Raw genomic sequence first — 21,860 nt, 5'->3', positions numbered from 1 at the left:
TCTCTGTGTCCTGACCAACATTTCACTTTTACAAAAATTCACATTATAAAACAAGAAATTGTTGATTTATAATCATAAACTTGCAAGTAATGCTGGCATGGTTGCTACACAGAACGTCCACATCCAGACGGGAGAGACTGGCCAAAAACACATCTTTTCACTCTCAGAGGTTGTGTAACCATTTACAAACTAATGTTATGAGACTGAAACACTTCTTAATTTGCATTGGCTAATTGAATGTGTCAGAGGGGGCTGTAATCAACAGAACAGCTCTATTTTCACTAGATGCATTTAGCTCAATTCTTCCACTGCAGAAATGGTGGTACAACTAGGGAGGTTATTGATGCAGAATATTTATCTTATTGCATTTGATGCATGAGTGAAAAGTGATTTTCATTTTCATTATCCAGGAGAACATACATTCCTTAATTCTAGTGTACAGTAATCACACCGTTCACACTCACTAACACTTGTCAACCACCTTTTATGTGTAAAAGCAGTTTTACACTGTCTTCTTCTTCAAGACAAGATTACATTTTCTTAATCCTGAGTGACTGTTCCCATTATTTCTTTCCTCCCCTCATGCAGTTAAAACAAACTTGTTTAACTTATGTGGACTATAATAATAATACTACTTAAATGTAAAACAAAAACAAAATAACAAAAAAAACAAAAAAACAGAATATTATCATCACAGCATGGTGGTTGGATTGGCCTTGTAATGTATTGTTAAAGGACAATTCTGGCGCAAAATGAACCCAGGGGTTAATAACGGATGTCTGTCTCTCTCTGGGACATGTTTTCATGCTAATCAAATGTGTTTGTTGCTTGAAAGAAGCTAACGCGGACCGCCGATTAGCTTACAACGCTAGTATTCGGGACACAGGGAAAGTAAAAATGAATCGCTATTTTGTACCACTAAAAAGGCTCAAAATATTACCAAACTTCAACGGTAGCATAATGAGGGTCCCTACATGTTAATTGAAGCATTGAGAACTTTGTAAGTGTACAGACAGTTTATTGAACAAAGAGCTGCGGGAGCTCCGTGAAAGGGCTACGAGAGAGAGAGCGAGCTATCAACACAGCCTCGTACTTCAGGAAACTGGTGGTGTACCTGAGGACATTGTGAAGCTATGGCCACCCAACAGGAGTGTCTGCGTTGCACGGAGTGGGACCTGTTGCATCGCGACACCCAAGAGACGCAGTGTTTGGTACAGTCTGAAGATTTCCCCTCTCTGATAAATAGGGCTGTACATGAAACTTTTTTCCATGTCCCGAAAATAAATTGGGGACGGCGACCCAGACTGGAGGGACCAGATGGACAGTTATCCACTGAGTAAGTACACTAGACAAGTTTACATCGGTGCAATTATTTCAGATATATTGAGCAAATTGCTTTTGATTTTAGTTTGCATCGCCAGCTGTCATGACTGGTTTCCGAAGTACGAGGCTCTGTTAGGGCTAGGGTTTACTTTCCCTGTGCCCCGCAGCCATTTACCCAGAGTAGCACGCTGAAGAGCCCTGAGATTAAATCTCCATCCCCCAACTTAGCATCATTCATTTGTCCTGGCTCACCTGAGGCCTAGACGCCAGCAAACATTCTCCCTGGAAGCTGAGAGACTGCGAAAAATTTTACTGAGCTAATCAGGTCAGGCTGCTCGGAAGGGACAGATGTTTAATATGTTGTTATTATGTTTGTTATGTGTGTGTGTGTGTGTGTGTGTGTGTGTGTGTGTGTGTGTGTGCGTGTGTGTGCGTGCCTGTGCGTGCGTGAATGTGTGCGTGTGTGCGTTTGACAACAACTACCTGCCAACTTTCCCCAGTTTCATTATGTGTGTATGTCTCTGTGTGTGTATGTGTGCGTGTGTATTTATGTGTGTGTGTTTGTGTGTGTGTGTGTGTGTGTGTGTGTGTGTGTGTGTGTGTGTGTGTGTGTGTGTGTGCGTGCGTGTGTGTGTTTTTCTCGATCTAACTGCCAACTTTGTGCATTCATGTGTGTGTTTCTGCCTCACAGGTGTGTGCGTGAGTATTTTTCTGCCTGACAGCTTTCCTGAGTGTGTGCGGTGGGTCGATCGATGTGTGCCTCCTGATCATTGACAACATGTCTTTTGCAGGGTGTATGCTTTAATATTGAATTTATACTGAGGACATCCTCACAAATGCTCATTTCCTGCATCAGCTCTACATTTTAGTTAGTTTGTATATACAGTTACAAGACACTGCTACATTAGGCCAGCTGTCTTAAAACATTACCACTTCAAGTCAAAACGTATTAAATACATAAATCATACATTGTCTGATTAATGCTACAATTATAAGAGCAATTCTTTGATAAAAAAAGATATATTGATAATGATTATCTTCTGAGGTTTTATAGTCACTGTGACTTACAAAGGAAAGTAACTTCACTGAGATCACTGTAATGTACTCATAGTTTAGTTTGCCTACAAAACAAGCACCACAGGGAGCTAATAGTTAGGTGAGAGGTACTCATCCAGCAGCTAATAGCATACAAAAAGCTCTCCGCCATTAAATTCACTGCAGCACAGGGGCTCTGTGTTTGTTGGCATCGTTGTGCGACTGTGACATGAACAACCAGCACTTACTGTTGACTCTCAGTGGGTATCTCCTCCTAACCTGCTGTGGCTGGCTGACTCCCAGCCTGGGTTTCTGCTGCCTGGCCTTAATGAACACTCTGGCTTGTGTGTGATAACCACCTATGCCTAGCTTAGCTACACTAACAGTATAATGAAAAAGCATCTCCCATAAAATCATCCTGTTTACATTTATTATGTCAAAATTCCCTGAATCAAAGACCAGGCCAAGCCCATGTACTAAGCTACTACTGTAGCAGCTAGAAGCACAAAAAGTGTAGCATTTCATAAAACATACAGAAGACTGCGTCCAACGATATGGAGTCCCAAAGTGTTCAATACATTTACAGCACAAGCTAGTTGGTTGATTTCGAGTCTATATCCTTCGCGTTCCACTTCCCGGGATTGCTCCGGTGTTGCAGAAAATTCCGCCGGATGCATGTATTTTCCGTTTCCTTCCGCTTTCTTTGTGTTGGAATTTTAAACTCTGGTGGATTTGTGAGGACTATGGTTAACTGCTCCTCAGATCTCTGCAGGGTAAATCCAGACAGCTAGCTAGACTTTCTGTCCAATCTGAGTTTTCTCTCACACAACTATTTTACAGCGGCTCTGTGCGGAGCTTAGCGCTGCCCATGACGATTGTAATTGGTTTAAAGAAATGCCATTAAACCAGAGCAAGTTTTCCTCCCATCTCTGAATGCTATGTGGAGTAGTCAGACCCTTCTTTAGCGCGCTTTGGAGGAGGGTCTGGCAAAGCGAGACTAGTTGATTCCCAGTTACTAAGGGCATTGTTGATGCTCCCACTAACTAACTGGCTAAATGTAGTAGCAGTTGTTGAGCTTGCTTAGGAGGGCCAGGGGGCATGTGATTGGTTGAAAGATGAGGCGATGATTGGTGACAACACCGTCTTAAAAAGTAGCATTCATGATTTGACCTTTGAACATATTGATTTATTTAAATAAGTTTACACAATTTAATCAAACTGTTATTTCATAATGTCTTACTCATCTAATTAATATTCAACACTTAGTGGCTCCATTCTACAATGCGTAAACATAGAGATATAATTGTGTATTGATTTCCTTTTGACAATGGCTTCTCCCAAAGCTCAACCTCAGTGTTATTATGATTAAAGTTTAAGCATTAGGTACACTTAAGCACTAAGTACTTTACACTTGCTGCTCAGGGGAGGTTCTTTAAAAGTGACTACCAACACAAAGTAGCTATATTTGACATCTTAGCGGAGCTGTTAGTCCCCACGGATACAGTGTAAAAATCTTCCTATAAAGGCTGAAAAGTACATTTATGTAAGTTTGTTTTATTCTACTGCTGCTCTGTGCAAGGAATTAACTAATTATATTAGTGCTGACCTGTCAACACTCATGAGAGTGTGCTTTTAGGTTTACAGCTTACTTTAATTGGCAGCACTTTGGTCCAGTTTTATACTGAATGTGTTTTTGTACACAGCACATGTTCTCAGAAAATAGGTCTTATATCTGTAATCAAATTACACGTTTGTCTTGGCTTACAGTGGTAGGAGCCAAGAAATGTATAGAAGTGGTTTGGTATTTTAATTGACTCTATGCTTGTTTTTAGCATTTCACCACTAGATTGCAAAAGGTTTGAAAACCAATTAAGCATGTCTGCAGAAGCAAACACTTTTAATTTACTCTTTCATTTATTTCATTTTCATTGCTTACTACTCATTCTGTGTCGTTGTACTGTACATGGACTGGAAACGGCAGTTGCATTTGCACTTTGTACTGTGTCTGTAAGTTTGTCTGATGATGGGATCTTCAGTGAATCTTAATGTGGTTTCGGTCCATCTGGAAACAGTTTTCATTAGATTGCACCTGGCATCAACAAACATCCTTTTTAGAGCTCTTTCTACCAAGAAGTTTCTAGTTTGCTCCGTTCTGGGCTGAGCTGAAAGGAACTCATCTTGGACTTCTTGAGTAACTAATTAAAGTAAGTTGTTTAAATTCACAACTGGCAAGCCTGTGGGGCTTTTCTGTTTCTAACTATAATTCATGGAATCATAGCCTTGGAGCATGATAACTGCCTTTCAATCAATCTGCTCTACATTTCAATTCATTTGCTGAGCTTTAAGGCTACCAAATTAGTCACTTCTTGTCTCTGCTGGAAACATTTTAATCTTCAAAAACGTCACCTTGAGCATAAGTATGTCCCTGTTACACCGAAAGCAGAGGGGACAGAGTGGTGGTAAGTCCGAGCTATGCCCATGTGTGACATCCCTAATAACATGGATATAATGAAAGGCTACACACTATACTCCAACATCAAAAGCTGTTGTCTAATTTTGGCCAGCGGGATGTGACAAATCTGTAATTAAAATAGCAAGCTGAATGATAAAACAAAGCCACTTGCTGGGAGACAGCGAATTGGGCTAGATATGGATCTGTCATTAGGCTAAAGAATTGTCCTTTGCCTTTTCTGCCTTTATCTCCCTAATGCGGCTATACTTCCCCTGGATTGGTCTTTTTCAGCCCCAGTGAAAAAAATAAAAAGAGCTGATCTCAACGAATATTCTAATCAGTCACGGCTTGCCTGTTTACCGCAACCAAAGCTGAGGCCACCGGTTCATCCAGAAGATGAACCAATTGAATGACAGCACTTCATGTTTTTAAATTGGCATCACAATGACAACTGTGCTAACACTTCTCTGGTAATGCTCGTAATATCTCAAGCTTGTTTACAACTGAAAGTGTACAGGTTGCCGGTTCAACTAGAGGGCAAGTACAATTTGATCATATTTGTTCTTTTTTGTGTTTTTGTTCTGTTTTTATGTGCCACAGCCTGACAGCCGAGATACTCTTCGCTCAGGCTTTCCTCTCTCCAACTCTGTTTGGTGTAACTAGAACTATTAAACTGATGGTACAATTTATAGAAATATATACTGTATATAGTATTGACTTGAAGATGAAACACTCATGAATAATACATCTGGTAAGGCACACTGGAATCACTGGTGTGAGCTCTGCAGCAGGCAATTTCCCATCACATGCAGCTGTTTAAACAGAAGCCAGCATGACAGCAACAAACTGTTCCTCTTCCTCCTCACTGTTATTGATGGAGCTGGTTTCAAAATGCACAGCGCCCAACACTATACATTGCGCAGGAGACTGGTAGTGGAAGCAGACTGGGACTGACCATCACATTTGTGAACTCCTGATGGTTATAGGTAAGGAGAAGTGTGAGTGTGTTTAAATGTATGTGTGCCTAATGCTGGACTGTGTGTGTGTGTGTGTGTGTGTGTGTGTGTGTGTGTGTGTGTGTGTGTGAGAGAGCGAGAGACACACACTGGCAGCAAGCTATTCTCCTGGATAAGAGGCTTTCAAGTAAATGAATGAATATATTATGGATTGGTGGCCGAGCATCAATAAAGCTGCCACACTGGATGTAAGCGGAGTGAAGGTGCAGGACAGTCAGGCTGAGCAAGGCCAGCAGCACAATGGGGACCCAAGGGACCCCTAACTGAAGACACTTATTAAACCATAGTGGAGGTAGAGGAAAGTAAGGAGAGATATTGGCAAATTCATTCTACCTACAAGCCATACCAACGGTATGCCTACATCCACATACATGCACAGATTCATTCTCTCTGTCATACACCTACACACATACTGTATATATATACACACATGGATACACAGAGACATTTCCTTTCCCGAGCCTGTGTGTGTGTGTGTGTGTGTGTGTGAGTGTGTCCTGAGGGTAAAGAATACAATCATATTCAGTGAATGATCGGCAGAGGCAAAAGCCGTTCAGAGCCATTTTGTTTTTCCAGCCACTGGCAGAAAGCAGTGGCCATTATGACCTTGTGGTGAATTCAGGGTTCATTTCCTTTTTTAATGCACCCACATAGAATTCAATCTAAAAATAAGACAAGGGATGCAGCATTCAGAGAGGGAGAACATTCTGTAAAGCCCACGTCAAAGCTGCAATCGGGCACAGCCACGGTCTGACTTTCAATTCCAGGCGCACGGTAATCGGGAGAAACTTTCATTTGTGCTCACTGTCATTTATTCATTAGCTCGCAATCAGATCTCCTGTGCAAGGCATGAGACGTTATAAATCAGTCACCGACTGGCCATTAACAATTAATGCAATTCATAAAACATAAGACCCGTCATTTATTTATCACCTCTAAATGGGATTTCCTTCCTTCTCATTGGCCCAAACTCAGAAATCAACTTCTGTTAGCCTGATTGACGGCCATTTCGAGAGCGAGCCAAGATGTAAACTTTGCAGATCCAAGCTGAAAGGGTTCAGGGTTGCCTGATCTCACTCAGTCAGGTGGAGAGTCTTTTCTATGTTTAAATCCAGTTGTTTGACTGGTATGGTGGGGAAGGGAAGCAGCAGGCGCCAGGCTGTGGCTGGCTGCTGGCACAGTTGTTTTCTACTGATTCTCTTGAGCAGTTGATGTAATTGTGAGTAATTAGGCCTTAAAGTGGTCTTGTCTTTCCCCAACCTGGAACATGAGTCCCGAAGGAAGAGTAAATGAGGTGGAGGGGGGCTATCTGAACACCAGTAGCTGGTATACAGAAGGGTGATTTTGTCTGAACAGATCCTATATGAAGAGCCTGGAAGTGAGCCAGCAGATGCTAATACCATATGATCACACTGACTCTATAGACGACACTAAATTACACTATTGCCCCGAGGGCCCAGCCACTTTTCTCATTGTAAAGATAAACAACAAATTACAATGGAGATGCAACAGTTGGAATGAGCCTTATAAATATGTGATGTTTGATATCTGGCCAGATGCTGCACTTTACTATACAGTGAATAACATTCAGTGAGAGTTTGTGTTCCCTAAGTGCCATACAGATTTAGTATACTTAGCCTCATGCTTGAACAACTGTAGTTCAAGGGTCACTTTGTATCTCCATAAAATTGTGTAACAATGGTCACCACACAACAACGTGACAAAGGAGTGCTAACAAGTAGAAACTTTACAGGGACTTACGGGTGGTTGGCTTGTTACAGTTGTGTCCGTGCCTAAAGTACTGAGGATTCTCCACCACAGGAATACGAGTCATCCCTATGACAACTGCATCAGGACCCGCATCCAGAGTACAGGGGGTAATAATCCCATGGTTGACATGATGAAGAGGGCTGGCAGAGTCTTCCTCACCACTGATCACAGCTACAGGACCTGGAAGAAGAACATAAGAAGGACAAGCTATTTAACAGTTCAAAGTCCAAATGATGAAATTAAGTTTGTTGGATTTTTATGCAATACTGTTGGTCAGTGTCATTGTTATATGGGACAACATACATACATACATACATACATACATATATACATACATACTGACTGGAAAAAATAAGTAGCTGCCTGACATATCATACATGGAAGTCATGCATTAAGTCCCCCTCCACTTACAGTAAAAATATGAAATGTGCTCATTGTTACTTTCAGCCTGTTCTTATGAACCATTTGTTCAAAAAGCTATGAAAAGTTAAGCACTGTAATTCATAACCATTCCACTTTTTTTTGCTGTATTCACCACATTGACGGCCGCTGTATAGGAACGCGGCTGGCCACGAAGGGAGGTGGTCAGGGTGATGGGGGGGCGTTAACATACAGGACTTTCAAGCCAGAGAGTGGAGTCTGCATCCCAGGGAAAACTAAAGTCTATCACACAGGAAATGCGTGTTCCTTAGGAGTGTTTTAATCCAAACCACAATCTTTTTCCTAATCTTAACTAGTCGTTTTGGTGCCTATTCTTAACTTTTGTCGCTGCAAAATGTTCATATTTTGTGGACAAAATTTAACCATAACGTCCGCCTTAATGACCGGCAGCTTGTGGCGCTCTGTACCCAGCTCAAAGTCACCTATTCTTGGGTAACTGAACCACCAACTACCGCTGATACAACGGCTGTCTGTAGCCGGCGTCACAAAGCTTATTATTTAAAGCTTGGGTCACGTTTAATATGAACATCAGACATTGTAACATTATAACTATGACAGAAAATAAGGAACAGCATTCTAGGTCTCCTTTAAAACATGTCTGGAGGAGAGCTTTAACTAATAGCTTAATCATGTGACGTATGGGTAACTGTTGGGGAGGTAGGTGGTTTGTTTTCAGCTTTGCGCCACAGGCTAGAGAAAATGAGTTACAGCAGGGACAGTTGTTGCAGTTGCAGTTGTAGTTGTTGCTCAGGGTGCATGGTGAAAAATGACTTCATGTTTCTACCTGAATCTAGGCATTTTTCAATTTGAATTAAATTCTGAAAATACATTCATGTATTACAGAACATCTGGATCAAAAGGATATAATGCAAATGATAAGACTAAAACTATTACTATTTACTTGACAGAAAATTTACTTGCAACTATTTTGATGATCAATTATTCATTTCAGTCATTTGCCCAATGTTCTCTGGTTCCAGCTTGTCAACTTTTTTGGACTGTAAGTCTGATAAAAACAGAAAAAGATATTTTGCGACAAAATGATTAATTGATTTAATCAGAAAAACATTATTTGCAGATTATTCAATAATGCACACAATCGTTAGTTGCAACCCAAGTTCATCCATTGATTCCCTTTAACCATTCTTTAATGTTTAAGGCTACAAAATGAGTTACTAAATCAAAAATATTCACATACGTTTAAAGCATTATCTGACAGTTATGTGCTGGTTGAATTTATGGTGGCATACAACACATTCCTGTCAACTAACCATAACCTCCTTTCTTTAATCAAAATTAAAAAAAACGATCCCTGACTTGATTCACTGTCAGCCAATGTGATCCAGGTTCCTGTTCTGTCACTGCTGTGTCCAAAGCGACACACAGCTCTGACAATTGCAATCTTCATAGGGGAGGGAGGAAAGAAACAGTAAGTGGATATAAATTCAACAGCAAACAATAGCTGATTCCATGGTGCTGTGACAGTCAATCTGTTGACCCACAAAGTTGAGTCTCTCGCACACCTTGACAACACAGTAAATAGTAATCAAGACACAGTCATATCAAATGATAGACTGTGAGCCGCAGGAAGGTGGGGTGTGAAGGGGTGACACGTGAGCATCAATTTATTTACAACATTGGCTCTTGGGTTTTCATAAATGAGCACCTGCTTTATTGGAGCGATGTGCACAGCAGAGCGCAGGTCTTCACCGCGCGACTACCTACCCAACCACTGGGGACACGTGGCACTCTACAGCCCTAAATCTCTGATATATGTGCAGCATAATGCTTCAAACATCACTACACTTGAAATAAAACCATTACATAGAGAATACAAAATGAGAGAAGATACCTAAAAAAGGATCCTATTATGCTCTGCATTTTAATACAATATGAATTGGAATGAAACCCCATCTGGTCAGACTCCAGTGTCAGATCGATGAGGCCTCAAGGTATGCCTGGCCTCCCTCCAAACTGCTGCACTCAAAAAAACTACACAAAACCTCCCACTTGATTCTTTGGGAGATGAAGGTTTTCTGAGTAGTGAAGGGGAAATTGGACTTCTTGACTTCAGACCATCCACAAAAAAAATTGAATTTATGTTACCTGAGTGATGAAAAGGCCCAACGGCCTCTGAGAGGGTTTTTATCTTCTGAGACGTTGCCTGTGCACAGAATGGAATTGGAACAGGAAGTGGACATATTCCCCAAAACCTCTATCTGAGAGTAAAGTTCCTCTCTATTAAACCAAATTTGATTTATTCAGGAGAACTGGAAAATGAAATGAGCCCACTTTCATCTATTTTCCATTCTTTTCATCTCTCAATCCTTTCACAACTTTTTTAAAAATAGTAATATGGTTCATGCAAGAGGTAAATTCAGCCATGCACTACGAATTGCCACTGGCTCTAATTCAGACATTGACTAAAAGACTTTGGATGGTTTTTCGCTCAAATTACTACAGTCCTATGACGTGAGGTGTGATGATAAATACGTCAACGTCCACATTTACCATTTGTGTCTATTCATCTAAAATTCTATATTTTCATGATGTAAAGCATATTTAGATGAGGGGATCGTTACCAGTCTCATGTAAAAATGTGCAAGTATTACATTTTTACACTACAATTATTGTGGCCAAAAATATCAAGGTAAACAGTATCATCAATCTAACTACTTATAACTTACGTTATATTATAGTGAAATGCCTTCGATTTTATTGCTCCTTAAAAATGGAACATTGAAACATATTGCAGGTTTGTTGGACCCATAAACAAAAGCAGGTGGGTTGTTAAAAGTTTAAGACAGTTGCCTAGAAAGGACTTTGAATGCAGCACAGTGTCTGTGTCTCTTAGATTCTATGTACCCATTCATGCTTTTTTAAACGATATGATGTCTTTCCAGTTTTAATAACCAAAGAAATCTAGCACACTGTCCATTAATTGTACTCACGTTATTCACGTTTCCGTCTTTCAACATTACCTAAGGACATAGAATTCTGTTTATGAGTCGACCCACTCTCATCTACAAGACTTTCTGGAGTGCTACAAACTTTCTGGAATGCTAGAATTTAGCAGCAAGTGTATGGACCACCTGTTTGCTCCGGTTTCCAGCATTTATGCTAAGCTAAACTAACCCTCTCGGCAAGAGCATTAAGCAAAGTGTCAATCCTTTGAGTATGTAACGTTGTAATGTATAGAAAATATCTAAATAACTCAATGCATTCATTTCTCTCAGAAAAAATCTGACTGGTTGCCCTCTCCATATCCAGCCTCATACACAGCTGCATCTTACACACAAGTTGGCAAGAATGCCATTGATCATCAAAGGACATGCTACCACCGGCAAACAATCAATCAATCATTCATTCATTTAACATGTTCATAGTAACAGACAACAGTTTGTTCAGTGATTCCTTCTGGCAAAGTCTCAGATCACAGTGGCGGACCGTCGTTTGAAGGTTAGTTAAATCTCATTGCTCACATCCTTCTACGCTTTTCCACCCAATATGTTTCTCCAGCAAACATCCTTTTACTTTTTCTGTGGTAAATATGTCTCTCCAGATGAAATTCCTCCATAATTTTTAAAGAGAAGTGTCACTCCAGTCCGCATTACTCAGTGTTCCTTCGCATAACATTCTGCAGTCCCGCCTCGTGGCGGTGCAGCAAATGCTTTATGTTTATGTAAGGTGTGGTTCGCAGGTGCATTAGCTAATTCAGCCAAATGCATTGATCAAGTGTGACATTTGCATCATCTGTTTCTCTGAGTTTAGAAGTCAATCTAATTTACTGTGCAGGAGCAGATACAGCGGCGCCTTCCCCTCCTGGGTTTTAAAATGGACTCATTCATTAATGTATTGTCAAAGTGCTGGGCCGGCAGGTCCGTCTGTTGACTAGGCCTCAGTGATGAATTAAAAGAGCATGCAGACCTTTGAACTAGCCACCTTCCAGACACAAGCCAACTTTTATCTCCAGGCTTTGTCCCCTTGTAAGCATAATCACACTAACCTTTTTAAGAATGCTAAAAAACAACCTGCAAGTGAACTCATGACTACACAGTTTATTTATTTGCAGATTAGTAGCTATTCATACATTTTACTATTATTGGATAAAAAGCACCCTTATGGTTTCGTGGAACCTCATACAATCACCATCACATTTAGCATGCTATAGGTTGTCTATCAGTGTGCATGTGTGTGTGTGTGTGTGTGTGTGTGTGTGTGTGTGTGTGTGTGTGTGTGTGTGTGTGTGTGTCTGTGTGTATGCCATGACTTGTCACAGTAACCCCCAGACACACCATTAATCCCGTGGCTGATAATGTTAAATGCCAAAGATTATATAAGACTGTATAAATCATTTATTTCTCCTTCTGAATATCTATGAAACATATATACGTAGCTTCTTTTCTTTTGGACAACACAATCTGATTGGCCCTCTCATTCCCTCTCTAAAGTAACCAGGAGGACATACACAAAATGACATGTTGGGATTACACCTGGGACAGGGGACATGTCCAACTCCTATATTTGCACCCCTCACTTATGTTTTTACTTTGTTCTCTGCCACCATATTCAAGGTAAGACAAGATCTGAGTCAATAACAATGTTGATGGTTATTTGAGTTGCCTTCAGTTATTACTGTGTGAGTGGAGGGGACTCCCTAAAACAGAGCAGTGCATGCCTCCGCCAGCTCTGAGACCATGCAGTGAGGGGCTTCTCTCTCAGCCACTTAGTTTAGGCTAGGCTACTTGATATGATAACCTGTGTGCACCTTTGTAAGAACAACAATCCTTATTTTAGGTTTAAAATGAGAAGTTGGACTGAGCTAGTTTTATTTCTAAAGCTTGGAAAATTAGGCAAACTAGACTGAATAATATAGGCACACAATATGAGATCAGTTTTGTTAATGCATGCAAAGTAAGATTAGGTAAATAAACAACTTTTTAGGTTACGGTTTTGCTAGCTTATCCAAAAAGAGATGAGACGACCAAACGCCAGCCGATGAGAATGCGCATCAGACACAACACTCTGTGTGACGCAGGAAGTAGGCCTAAGGCAAGGCCCCCAGGTGAAAAACAAAGCTTTTAGGGAGCAGCAAGAGCCTTGTGTGCTTTGTTTTGCCCTGGCTTTCGCCTTTCAGGCCACATATACTGTAGAAACTGCCGTATCTATCTTATTATTAAAGGTCTGTGAGGTTGTATGTAGTCGAAAATAATATCTGCAGACACCGCTCTGGGCTGAATAAAAGAACTAAAGACTTGATCTTTCGGGCTATACTCTTAAATATAAATATATTCTCCTAAAAAAGGCGCCAGAGGTGAACATCAGACAAGACAGTAAATGTACAATATCCATAGCAATAAAGTAATTTTTTAAGTAGGGTTAGTGTGTTTAACAATAGGGAGCATTACAGTACGTAGCATTTCTGTTATTTGGTACACTGCCTGTGCCCCTGCTTTTGAAACTGCTGCTGCTGCGTCTCTAGATCTGGACCATATTGGCCGGGTCTGGGATTTAGGTGCTTCAATGCATCAATGACACTGTGTGTCCTTATTTATGCTCTCTTCTCCTCATTGGTGATATTAGATGTTATTATGATGTCCATACCTCATTTATTTCTCCTTGTTCCCTGCTGCGGGAGCTGTTTTCCACAACAGCCTCTGGCTTTTTCTGTTTATTTATTGCAGATCTCATTGTTTTTATTATAATCATTATTTTTACATAATGCCACACCAGACAAAAAAAACTCAGCTGGGGTGTTTGTCTGTGGAGCCACCTGAAAGTTTTTTTGTCTTGACTTCTAAAGCAAGTGTTGAAGGTGATTGTAATGACAAAAAATAAATACATTTTAAAAATGTAAAAAAAAGCCAGCGGCTGACTTTCCCTGTGATGGGGAATAAATTGTGCAGAGTGTGATTGCTTCCATTCCACCTCCTTGTGGTAATTATTGCACAGATTCCTTTCAAAGGTAGTTAATTAGGACTGGAATTAACTTGAGGACATGTAAAATGAACCATAGAACACAGGAAGGATAACTTACTGAGGCAAGGCCACAGACATAGTTAACGATGGATTTGAAACAAATTAAGTCCATACGTGGGAAGTGTAAGAAAACAGTTAAATCAAAGCAAACGTCATGCTTGTGAAGAAGGAAACACAACATTAAACAACTGTCACAGGGCTTATAGCTTTTTTTCATGAATCAATCAGAGATGATATTTTGTCATTCAGTGCCGTGACTGCACCACTAAGACCTATATCAAAGAGACTTCAGATACAGTATTAGGGGACCACTAAGGTCTATATCAAAGAGACTTCAGATACAGTATTAGGGGACCACTAAGACCTATATAAAAGAGACTTCAGATACAGTATTAGGGGACCACTAAGGTCTATATAAAAGAGACTTCAGATACAGTATTAGGGGACCACTAAGACCTATATAAAAGAGACTTCAGATACAGTATTAGGGGACCACTAAGGTCTATATAAAAGAGACTTCAGATACAGTATTAGGGGACCACTGAGGTCTATATAAAAGAGACTTCAGATACAGTATTAGGGGACCACTAAGGCCTATATAAAAGAGACTTCAGATACAGTATTAGGGACCACTAAGGCCTATATAAAAGAGACTTCAGATACAGTATTAGGGGACCACTAAGGCCTATATAAAAGAGACTTCAGATACAGTATTAGGGGACCACTAAGGCCTATATAAAAGAGACTTCAGATACAGTATTAGGGGACCACTAAGGTCTATATAAAAGAGACTTCAGATACAGTATTAGGGGACCACTAAGGCCTATATAAAAGCATCCAAAAAGCAGCATGCATAGGATCTTTAAGACAAATGGCCTCAACTGGCTCACTCAACCTCCCACTTACAGACAAGCACGGTCAACATGTTACAGCTGTATCCAAAACGCCACCTCTGTACAGTGGAGCACCCCTGGACTGCCTGTTTGCCTCTCCAGTTGATGGTGACCAACTGTGGCAAATATTGGGTGCTTGGACAGCTGATATTTATGGTCCTCTGCAATGTAGGTTATCGACAATTTACAGTCGCCCTGCACAGCTCAATGTGCTCCCTCTTTATTATGGTATAAACAACGCCGAACACTGCGGGGAAGGACACCCGAGTCGAGACAGAAAAAAACACGCAGATCAAATCAGTCATTGCATCTGAAACCACTTTGTGTTGTACGTCCTCTAAAAAATGAAGTGCCTACACCGTGCCAAACATTATCTGCAATGACACAGCACTGAACCAATTACAGTTTGTGTCGCTGTATATCTGTGATCTTGATGCTCACAATGATAATAAAGCAAAACAGTGAGATTGTTATTCTGACTCTGCCCTATCAGCTTTTACATCTTTGACAACACATTACTCTGTATGTAAACTCCCTGAAGACTGAGAAAATCATTTTACACAAGTATGAAAAGTGATGGAAAATGACATAATTCAACAGCCTAGCTGTCAAGGGTCTGTTCCTTGATTTATGACTACGACAGATTTATGATCCTTACTTAAACCGGGTCTACATTTTATTACCTGTTATGCGCCCAAACACAAATTGAAAACTAAACATACAGCAATCTGAGAATATATTCGGTGGCATACAAGGTTTAATTTTTCTCTTACGGAAATGTAATCAGAAAGGGCCAAATGAAAAGCTTGTGGTGGCATTGTTACGGAACTTGTTTGCATCATAAACTCAGCACTAAAGGCAACAGTGCATGCATACACATACACACACACACACACACACACACACACACACACACACACACACACACACAGCACAAACATATGCACAGCGGCAACCACACACTCGATGGCTATATTTCTTGTCATGGCATTAGAATATGAAACGATTCCCCAGCGTCGAGCATCTGGCAGAGTTAGCATGGAAATCACAAAGGAGGGCCACATTCAGCCACAGCAGCTCACAAAAACCACTTGATGATTGTGCACATCAGTGCTAGGGATAAAGCTACTGCATGCTAATGTTTCCCACCATTATATTGGGATGAAACAAGTGTTTTAGTGGGGGGATTATTTGAAAGATAAATTATTAGTCAGAGGTAAGATATTTCTTTAATGTGATAAATTCCGGTAAAATGTGGTGAACGTTTAGGAAGAGGGAACATAGGGTTGAGGCAACATAAACACACTTGCCCACGAATGTCAGAAATTAGCTAGATGAGAACAAATTTGGATTTCCAAAAAACAAACTTTGTTTAGTTTACCAAACTTCATCGCAATCCATTTAGTATTTGTTGAGATAATTCACACAAAAAAAATAAAAAACTTGTCAACCTCATTATGGCGCTAAAGGAAACATGGAATCACCAAAGTCATCAGGATTCATCCTTTGGGAACCACAATTATATGTACAAAATTGCAAGGCAATCCATCCGTTGTTGTTGAGCTGTTCAAGTCTGGACCAAAGCGGTGGGCCGACCAACCCACATACTGTAGCAATCCTGCTAGTGTGGCTAAAATGCCACCTTCCCAGGAGAGAAGGATTAGACTCTTGTAATGCTGAAGTGAACGAGGCAATGGCAGTTTAGAATACACCAGAGAAAAGCTGATTTATCAGAGGGTTCCCCAGCTGGTTAAGGTAACATAGGCAAGCACTCTGTGAGGGCCTGGAATTAATTGGAGGCAGCACATTAAGGTCATTGTTAACTACGTTTTCTGCACGTGGGTGCATTCAGGTCCCATTTCCTTAGCATTCATTCAGTCTCAGTTACACACACACACACACACACACACACACACACACACTTGTTTCACTATCTTTGTGGGGACCCGTCATTGACATAATGTATTCCCTAGCCCCTTACCCTAACCTTAACCATCACCACTAAATGCCTAACCTTAACCCTTACCCTCACCCTAACCATAACCTAATTCTAACCCTAATCCTAAAACCAAGTCTTAACCCTCAAACAGACCTTTAACCTTGTGGGGTCCAGCATTTTGGGTCCAACAAGGCTGTGTAGACCCCACAAGTATACTGTATTCCCTGGTTTTTGGACCCCACGAATATAGTAAAACAAGCACAATCAAATCACTGACCCACCATGGGATATCAATCAATCAATCAATCAGGTGTCATTGTTCTCCTTTTTTTCTCCAGTAGCGCCCCCTTTGCCTCTCTCTCATGCACTCTTTCCTTTGTTTTCTCTCCTTGATTACTTGATGTCCATTCAATAGCCTTTATTAGGATGTTGAATATGTTGCCAAAGTGAGTTGAAATACTAGCACTCATACTAATAATGATTAGAAAATAAAATGCCTCCAGAATGACAAAAACTGCAATTGCTCAAAACCTAAATTCTTATATCAACATGTTTTACTCGAGCAACTGCTGTTTCATCACAACGTAAAAGCAGTTTAAAAAAAAAGACTCCCGTCATTTAGTTCATCTCTCTCTATTATCTCCCTCTGTCCCTTTTTCCCTTTATCTTAGTTGTCTCTTGCCCCAGGGGTCTTGGTTGCTGCCTCAGTTCTTTTGCAATTGACTCCCTCCATTGGAGGGTTCTCTACCAAACAGATTTGTAAGCCTTGGAGGTGGAGGAGGGAGAAGTGAGCAGTGGAAAGTCACTAACTACATTTACTCAAGTACTTTACTTAGGTACAAATTTCAGCAAATTCCATTGTGATTGGATATCCTGCTCTCCATTGTCTTCCATTGTTACTTTATACTTCAACTCTAGAGGGAAATATTGTCTTGTATTATCTTTTACTCCACTATATTTATTTGATTAATTTAGTTACTATTTACTTTGAAGATTCAGGAGGACATGAGTGGGGATGCTGGTCTGGGTCTACTAATGATTTTTGAGTATTTTGTTAGAAAAGAATGTGCATGCGTGTGTGCGTGCGTGCGATCACATTGCGATTCTGGAATCTATTACCCTTTTTCCACCCAAATTCCATTCGCATGTATATGCAAGAGTTTTTCAAACACTGGTAAACCTGCTTAAAAAATTGCAGATTAACTCCTTTCCCATTGCCAGTAGACGAGTATGCCTGTCTGTTTTTTTCTTTTTCTGGTGTGTCACATTCAACGTCACGAACGTGCCAGGTGCTGTTAACTTTTCCTGCTACAGCTTTCCAATACAGTGCACAAAACTGCAAACTCTGCTATACATTCCCTTGATATCTTTGCTAATGAAGTTAATCTCTCCTCTGCTCACACACACTTTGATTGGGTGGAGATGGGCGGAATTTGTGACTGAAATGACACAAGTTACAGACGGAGCCCACGCACATCACGGCATCGCGCCGGAAAAGGGACGAAAATTACCGTATCTACCTGGGTGTCCTGTTTCCATCACTGCCGATTGTAGCTAGGGCTGAGAAATACCCAAGCCTGCTGCAGAGTCATTTTTTACCCGGAGTGAATGTCCATTGTAACCTTTCCCAATGCAGACAAAAGCCAGAGTTTAGTAGGTGTGAGTGGATCTTTTGGACAGTGGGAAAGGGATATATAACTCATCAGCACATAGTTTCCCAGATTGAGAATTAGATCATAAACCAGAGACTACTGAACTACTGAACAGTCGTGTATAAAGTACTTGGACGCAATACTTGAGTAAAAGTACAAGTAGTAGAAGATAAAGTCTCCTTTTAGAATATTGCTTGAGTAAAAGTCCTAATGTCTTGAAGTAATAAACCTCTTAATTACAGTTTAATGTAATGTTAACACATAAAGCTAAATAGTTTATTAAAGTTTGATAATTGGGCCAGTCATGACATATTTATGACAGATTATGTTGTCTAGGTTAATGTCAAGTTGTCATTATAAAGACAACTTTATAATGAGAAGGTCATCATGGACCAATGTCAAACGTCTATGGAGCCTGCTGATCCTTCTGGCTGTAGTTGTGAGTCTACAACCGAGGCAGAAAGTGAGAACCAGATCTGGTTGTTTGTTACCCTGCTGATGGTGAAAGTGATGACCAGGTGTCAGCGTCTCCAGAACCTCAGTCAAGAGGAGTGGGTCTCCCACATTAAGAGACTAGTACACCAGATGATGGAGGGACTCACCATCACTGAAGGCTTCTGCCCGGACGTGAAGTGCACCAAGAAAGTGTGCAAAGCTGTGCTGAAAGGCCTTCAGCGACAGGCACCTGCTGGAGTCTGTAATATTATTACATACAGGATCCAGTTGTGGACGTAGCCATTGTCCAGTCTGCAAGCCCACATCAACGAGCTCTCTGCTCGGCCTGCAAAGAAGGCTACCTCCCGCTGTAGGTGGAAAGATGTGATCCCGGTTATAGCAGCACACCATTAGCTGCATGTGGAGGAGGCGTGAAGCAAAGCAGAAAAGTCCATTATCAGAAGTCTTTAAGGCTGCACCGTGGCTCAGTGGTTAACACTGTGGCCTCGCAGCAACAAGGTCAGGGTCACACCAACCTCCACTCCTGTCGCTGTGTGGAGTTTCTCTGTGTGTCGGCGTGGGTTTAATCAGGTTTAATCAACTCTGCTTACTCCAGTTTCCTCCCTAAGTCCCAATTTGGACAATGCAAATGTTGAATTGTATTTTTTCTTAAATGAATTCAATTAGAGTTGAGACAGATTAGCTGACACACATATATTATTTCTAGTGTGGTATTGCTACTTTTACTTAAAGGTGCTCTAAGCGATGTTGGGTGACGTTACTTCTTGTTGACGTTCAAAGTATTTTCAAACAAAACGAAGACTAGCTTGCTCCTCCCTCCTCCTCATCCCGTCCCCTCCTTCTGTGCTTCAGCCCCCCCCCCCCCCCCAAATCCTTCTTGTCCGTTATTGGCTGAACACTGGAACACGGTTTGTGTATGTTTGCATGGTCCAGGATGGACCACTTTGTTTTTGTTGCTGTGTGTGGACCCTAGGCTGTTTACAGAGACCGTGTTTTTTTACAGTGTGTTTAGGGGACCGGCAGCTCGCGGATAGTGAGGAGATGTTTGCTGTATGTGACAAAACATGTTGTAGCCTAAAAAACGCGTGACATCGCTTAGAGTACCTTTAAGTAACAGCTATGAGTACTTCTCCTACCACTGAGAAGGAGGAGGCAATGTATGCATTTGTGTTTGAATGTGAATGTGTGTGAGGGGGTCATGCTAACTTACACATCTAACCAATACACATAAACGTTAAATCAACCTTCACACTCCTCTGCCTAAACACAAAATCACTTTTTGCCTCATTACATAAAGGACACACTACTTCCATTGGAATTAAATCACAAGGTGTAGAAATATGAGCTTAATTCCCAGGGATGCTGAGGTGTTCCTGAAATGTGTTAATATGAAGTATTGACTGCTGTACTACAAGCCGCCTATCAGGGGCGCAACTACCCAGTGTCAGAGGGGTATGCAGCAACAATTTTGGCGCCCCCCTCTCCCCCACAAAAAACAAATAAATAAATAAGTGTGCTGGACATCATCATGTATGGGCTTTAACTAAAAAAGGTTTATTTTAAAGTATATCAGCCACTGTAGGCCTACCAAAATTATAAATAATTATATGGTAATTAATATATTACATATTTATAAATACGGGCTTGACATTAACGGTTGCCCTTGGCAACCAAATTGTGACAAGTGGCAACCTAATCATCACCCCTGGTTGCCCCTGTGGCACACATTATTGTAGACCACTGATGTCATCACTGGTCTCATCTCTACCTGATGTCATCACTCATCTCATCTCTACCTGATGTCATCGCCGACCTCATGTCTGTCTCATTCACATCTTGTCAAACAAACATTATGTAATAGATTTTCTATATATACACTTCCACCTAGTGTTAGTCCTACATGTTGCCTTCCCCTGTCTTTCCTGATCCACCATCCTCACACCTGAATGAAATGAACTCACTGTTAAATATAGCAGCCTAAATTCAATTCTTAAATCAGCCTAGTGATGGCATCAGATAAGACAACTATTAGGCAGTAAGGTTGTGCTGCTGTTGAAATTACATTCACATTTTGGATTTTGAAGTACAAATATGGAGAGCCACTTAGCACAGACCTTTAAAGAGAGAGAGAGATGTGACCCTGTAATTACAGCTTCCATGTCACCCAACAGATGTAACTATAGGCCTAGACCTAGACAGCTAATGGTAAAACAAAATCTATTAATGATTCCATGGTAAACCAGAGTTATTGCATTAGTTATGTTTTCCAGATTATTGTCATTTATTGTACATGCTACCTTATATTTACCAGTTTTCAGCTCAGCAACCTCAGTTTTGCATATTCTAAGCTAGCCGTAAACCCCCATTTGGCTGCTACATTCCCAGTGTTAGCAAACGCTAGCTAGTCTGTTAACATGAATATTTGCAAGCCTCCAAGCACAGACGTCACACTTTAAATCCTACCTGTTGCCTCTCACCATCCACTTATTTAACTGCTGTCACATCCCTTGACATGCTATCTCCTTTTCCATCTTTCTTTTTCTATTTTTAGCCCCCGACAGCTTTTTTGCTTTATCCATCTTTTTCCATAGACGACAACTCACTAGACTTGTTTGAGTCGTGATTCACTCGGATCTTTAACCCGAGTCTTTAAATTGACTCACGAATCGCGAGTCTCTAGTATCATTAACCCGGTTCAGTTGAGTCCTACTACAATTCAATCTAAAATGATAACAGCATTTTTACTTTACTATATTTTTTTGTGGCGACTTTTTACTTTTACTCCTTACATTTTAATATGAATATCGGTACTTTCTACTCCTTACATTTTACAAAATTGGCTCGTTACTTTAGTTTTGTACAAGAGGTCGTCATGTCGGAGAATAGCACAGACGCGCCTCACAC

At 40.8% G+C, this 21,860-nt stretch overlaps 1 protein-coding gene and 1 long non-coding RNA gene across 6 annotated transcripts in view; one reads left to right on the top strand and one right to left on the bottom strand.

Annotated features, from left to right (window-relative positions):
* The window catches only part of ntrk3b (neurotrophic tyrosine kinase, receptor, type 3b), a 227,127-nt gene that overhangs the window by 33,381 nt on the left and 171,886 nt on the right, over positions 1–21,860 (bottom strand). For all 5 annotated transcript variants that reach the window (XM_031309582.2, XM_031309581.2, XM_031309589.2 and 2 more), the window contains one exon: positions 7,588–7,776. In XM_031309582.2, the coding sequence (XP_031165442.1) occupies positions 7,588–7,776 (189 nt within the window). The remainder of the gene's footprint in view (positions 1–7,587; positions 7,777–21,860) is intronic.
* Positions 5,813–18,109, top strand: LOC116057207. The gene is made up of 3 exons (XR_004106765.1): positions 5,813–5,824; positions 9,629–9,633; positions 18,009–18,109. It is a non-coding gene; the product is annotated as an uncharacterized LOC116057207 (long non-coding RNA).

The sequence above is a fragment of the Sander lucioperca genome, chromosome 3, assembly GCF_008315115.2.
Source record: "Sander lucioperca isolate FBNREF2018 chromosome 3, SLUC_FBN_1.2, whole genome shotgun sequence".
NCBI classification, from domain to species: Eukaryota; Metazoa; Chordata; class Actinopteri; order Perciformes; family Percidae; genus Sander; species Sander lucioperca.
This window is presented reverse-complemented; position numbering and strand designations above follow the sequence as displayed.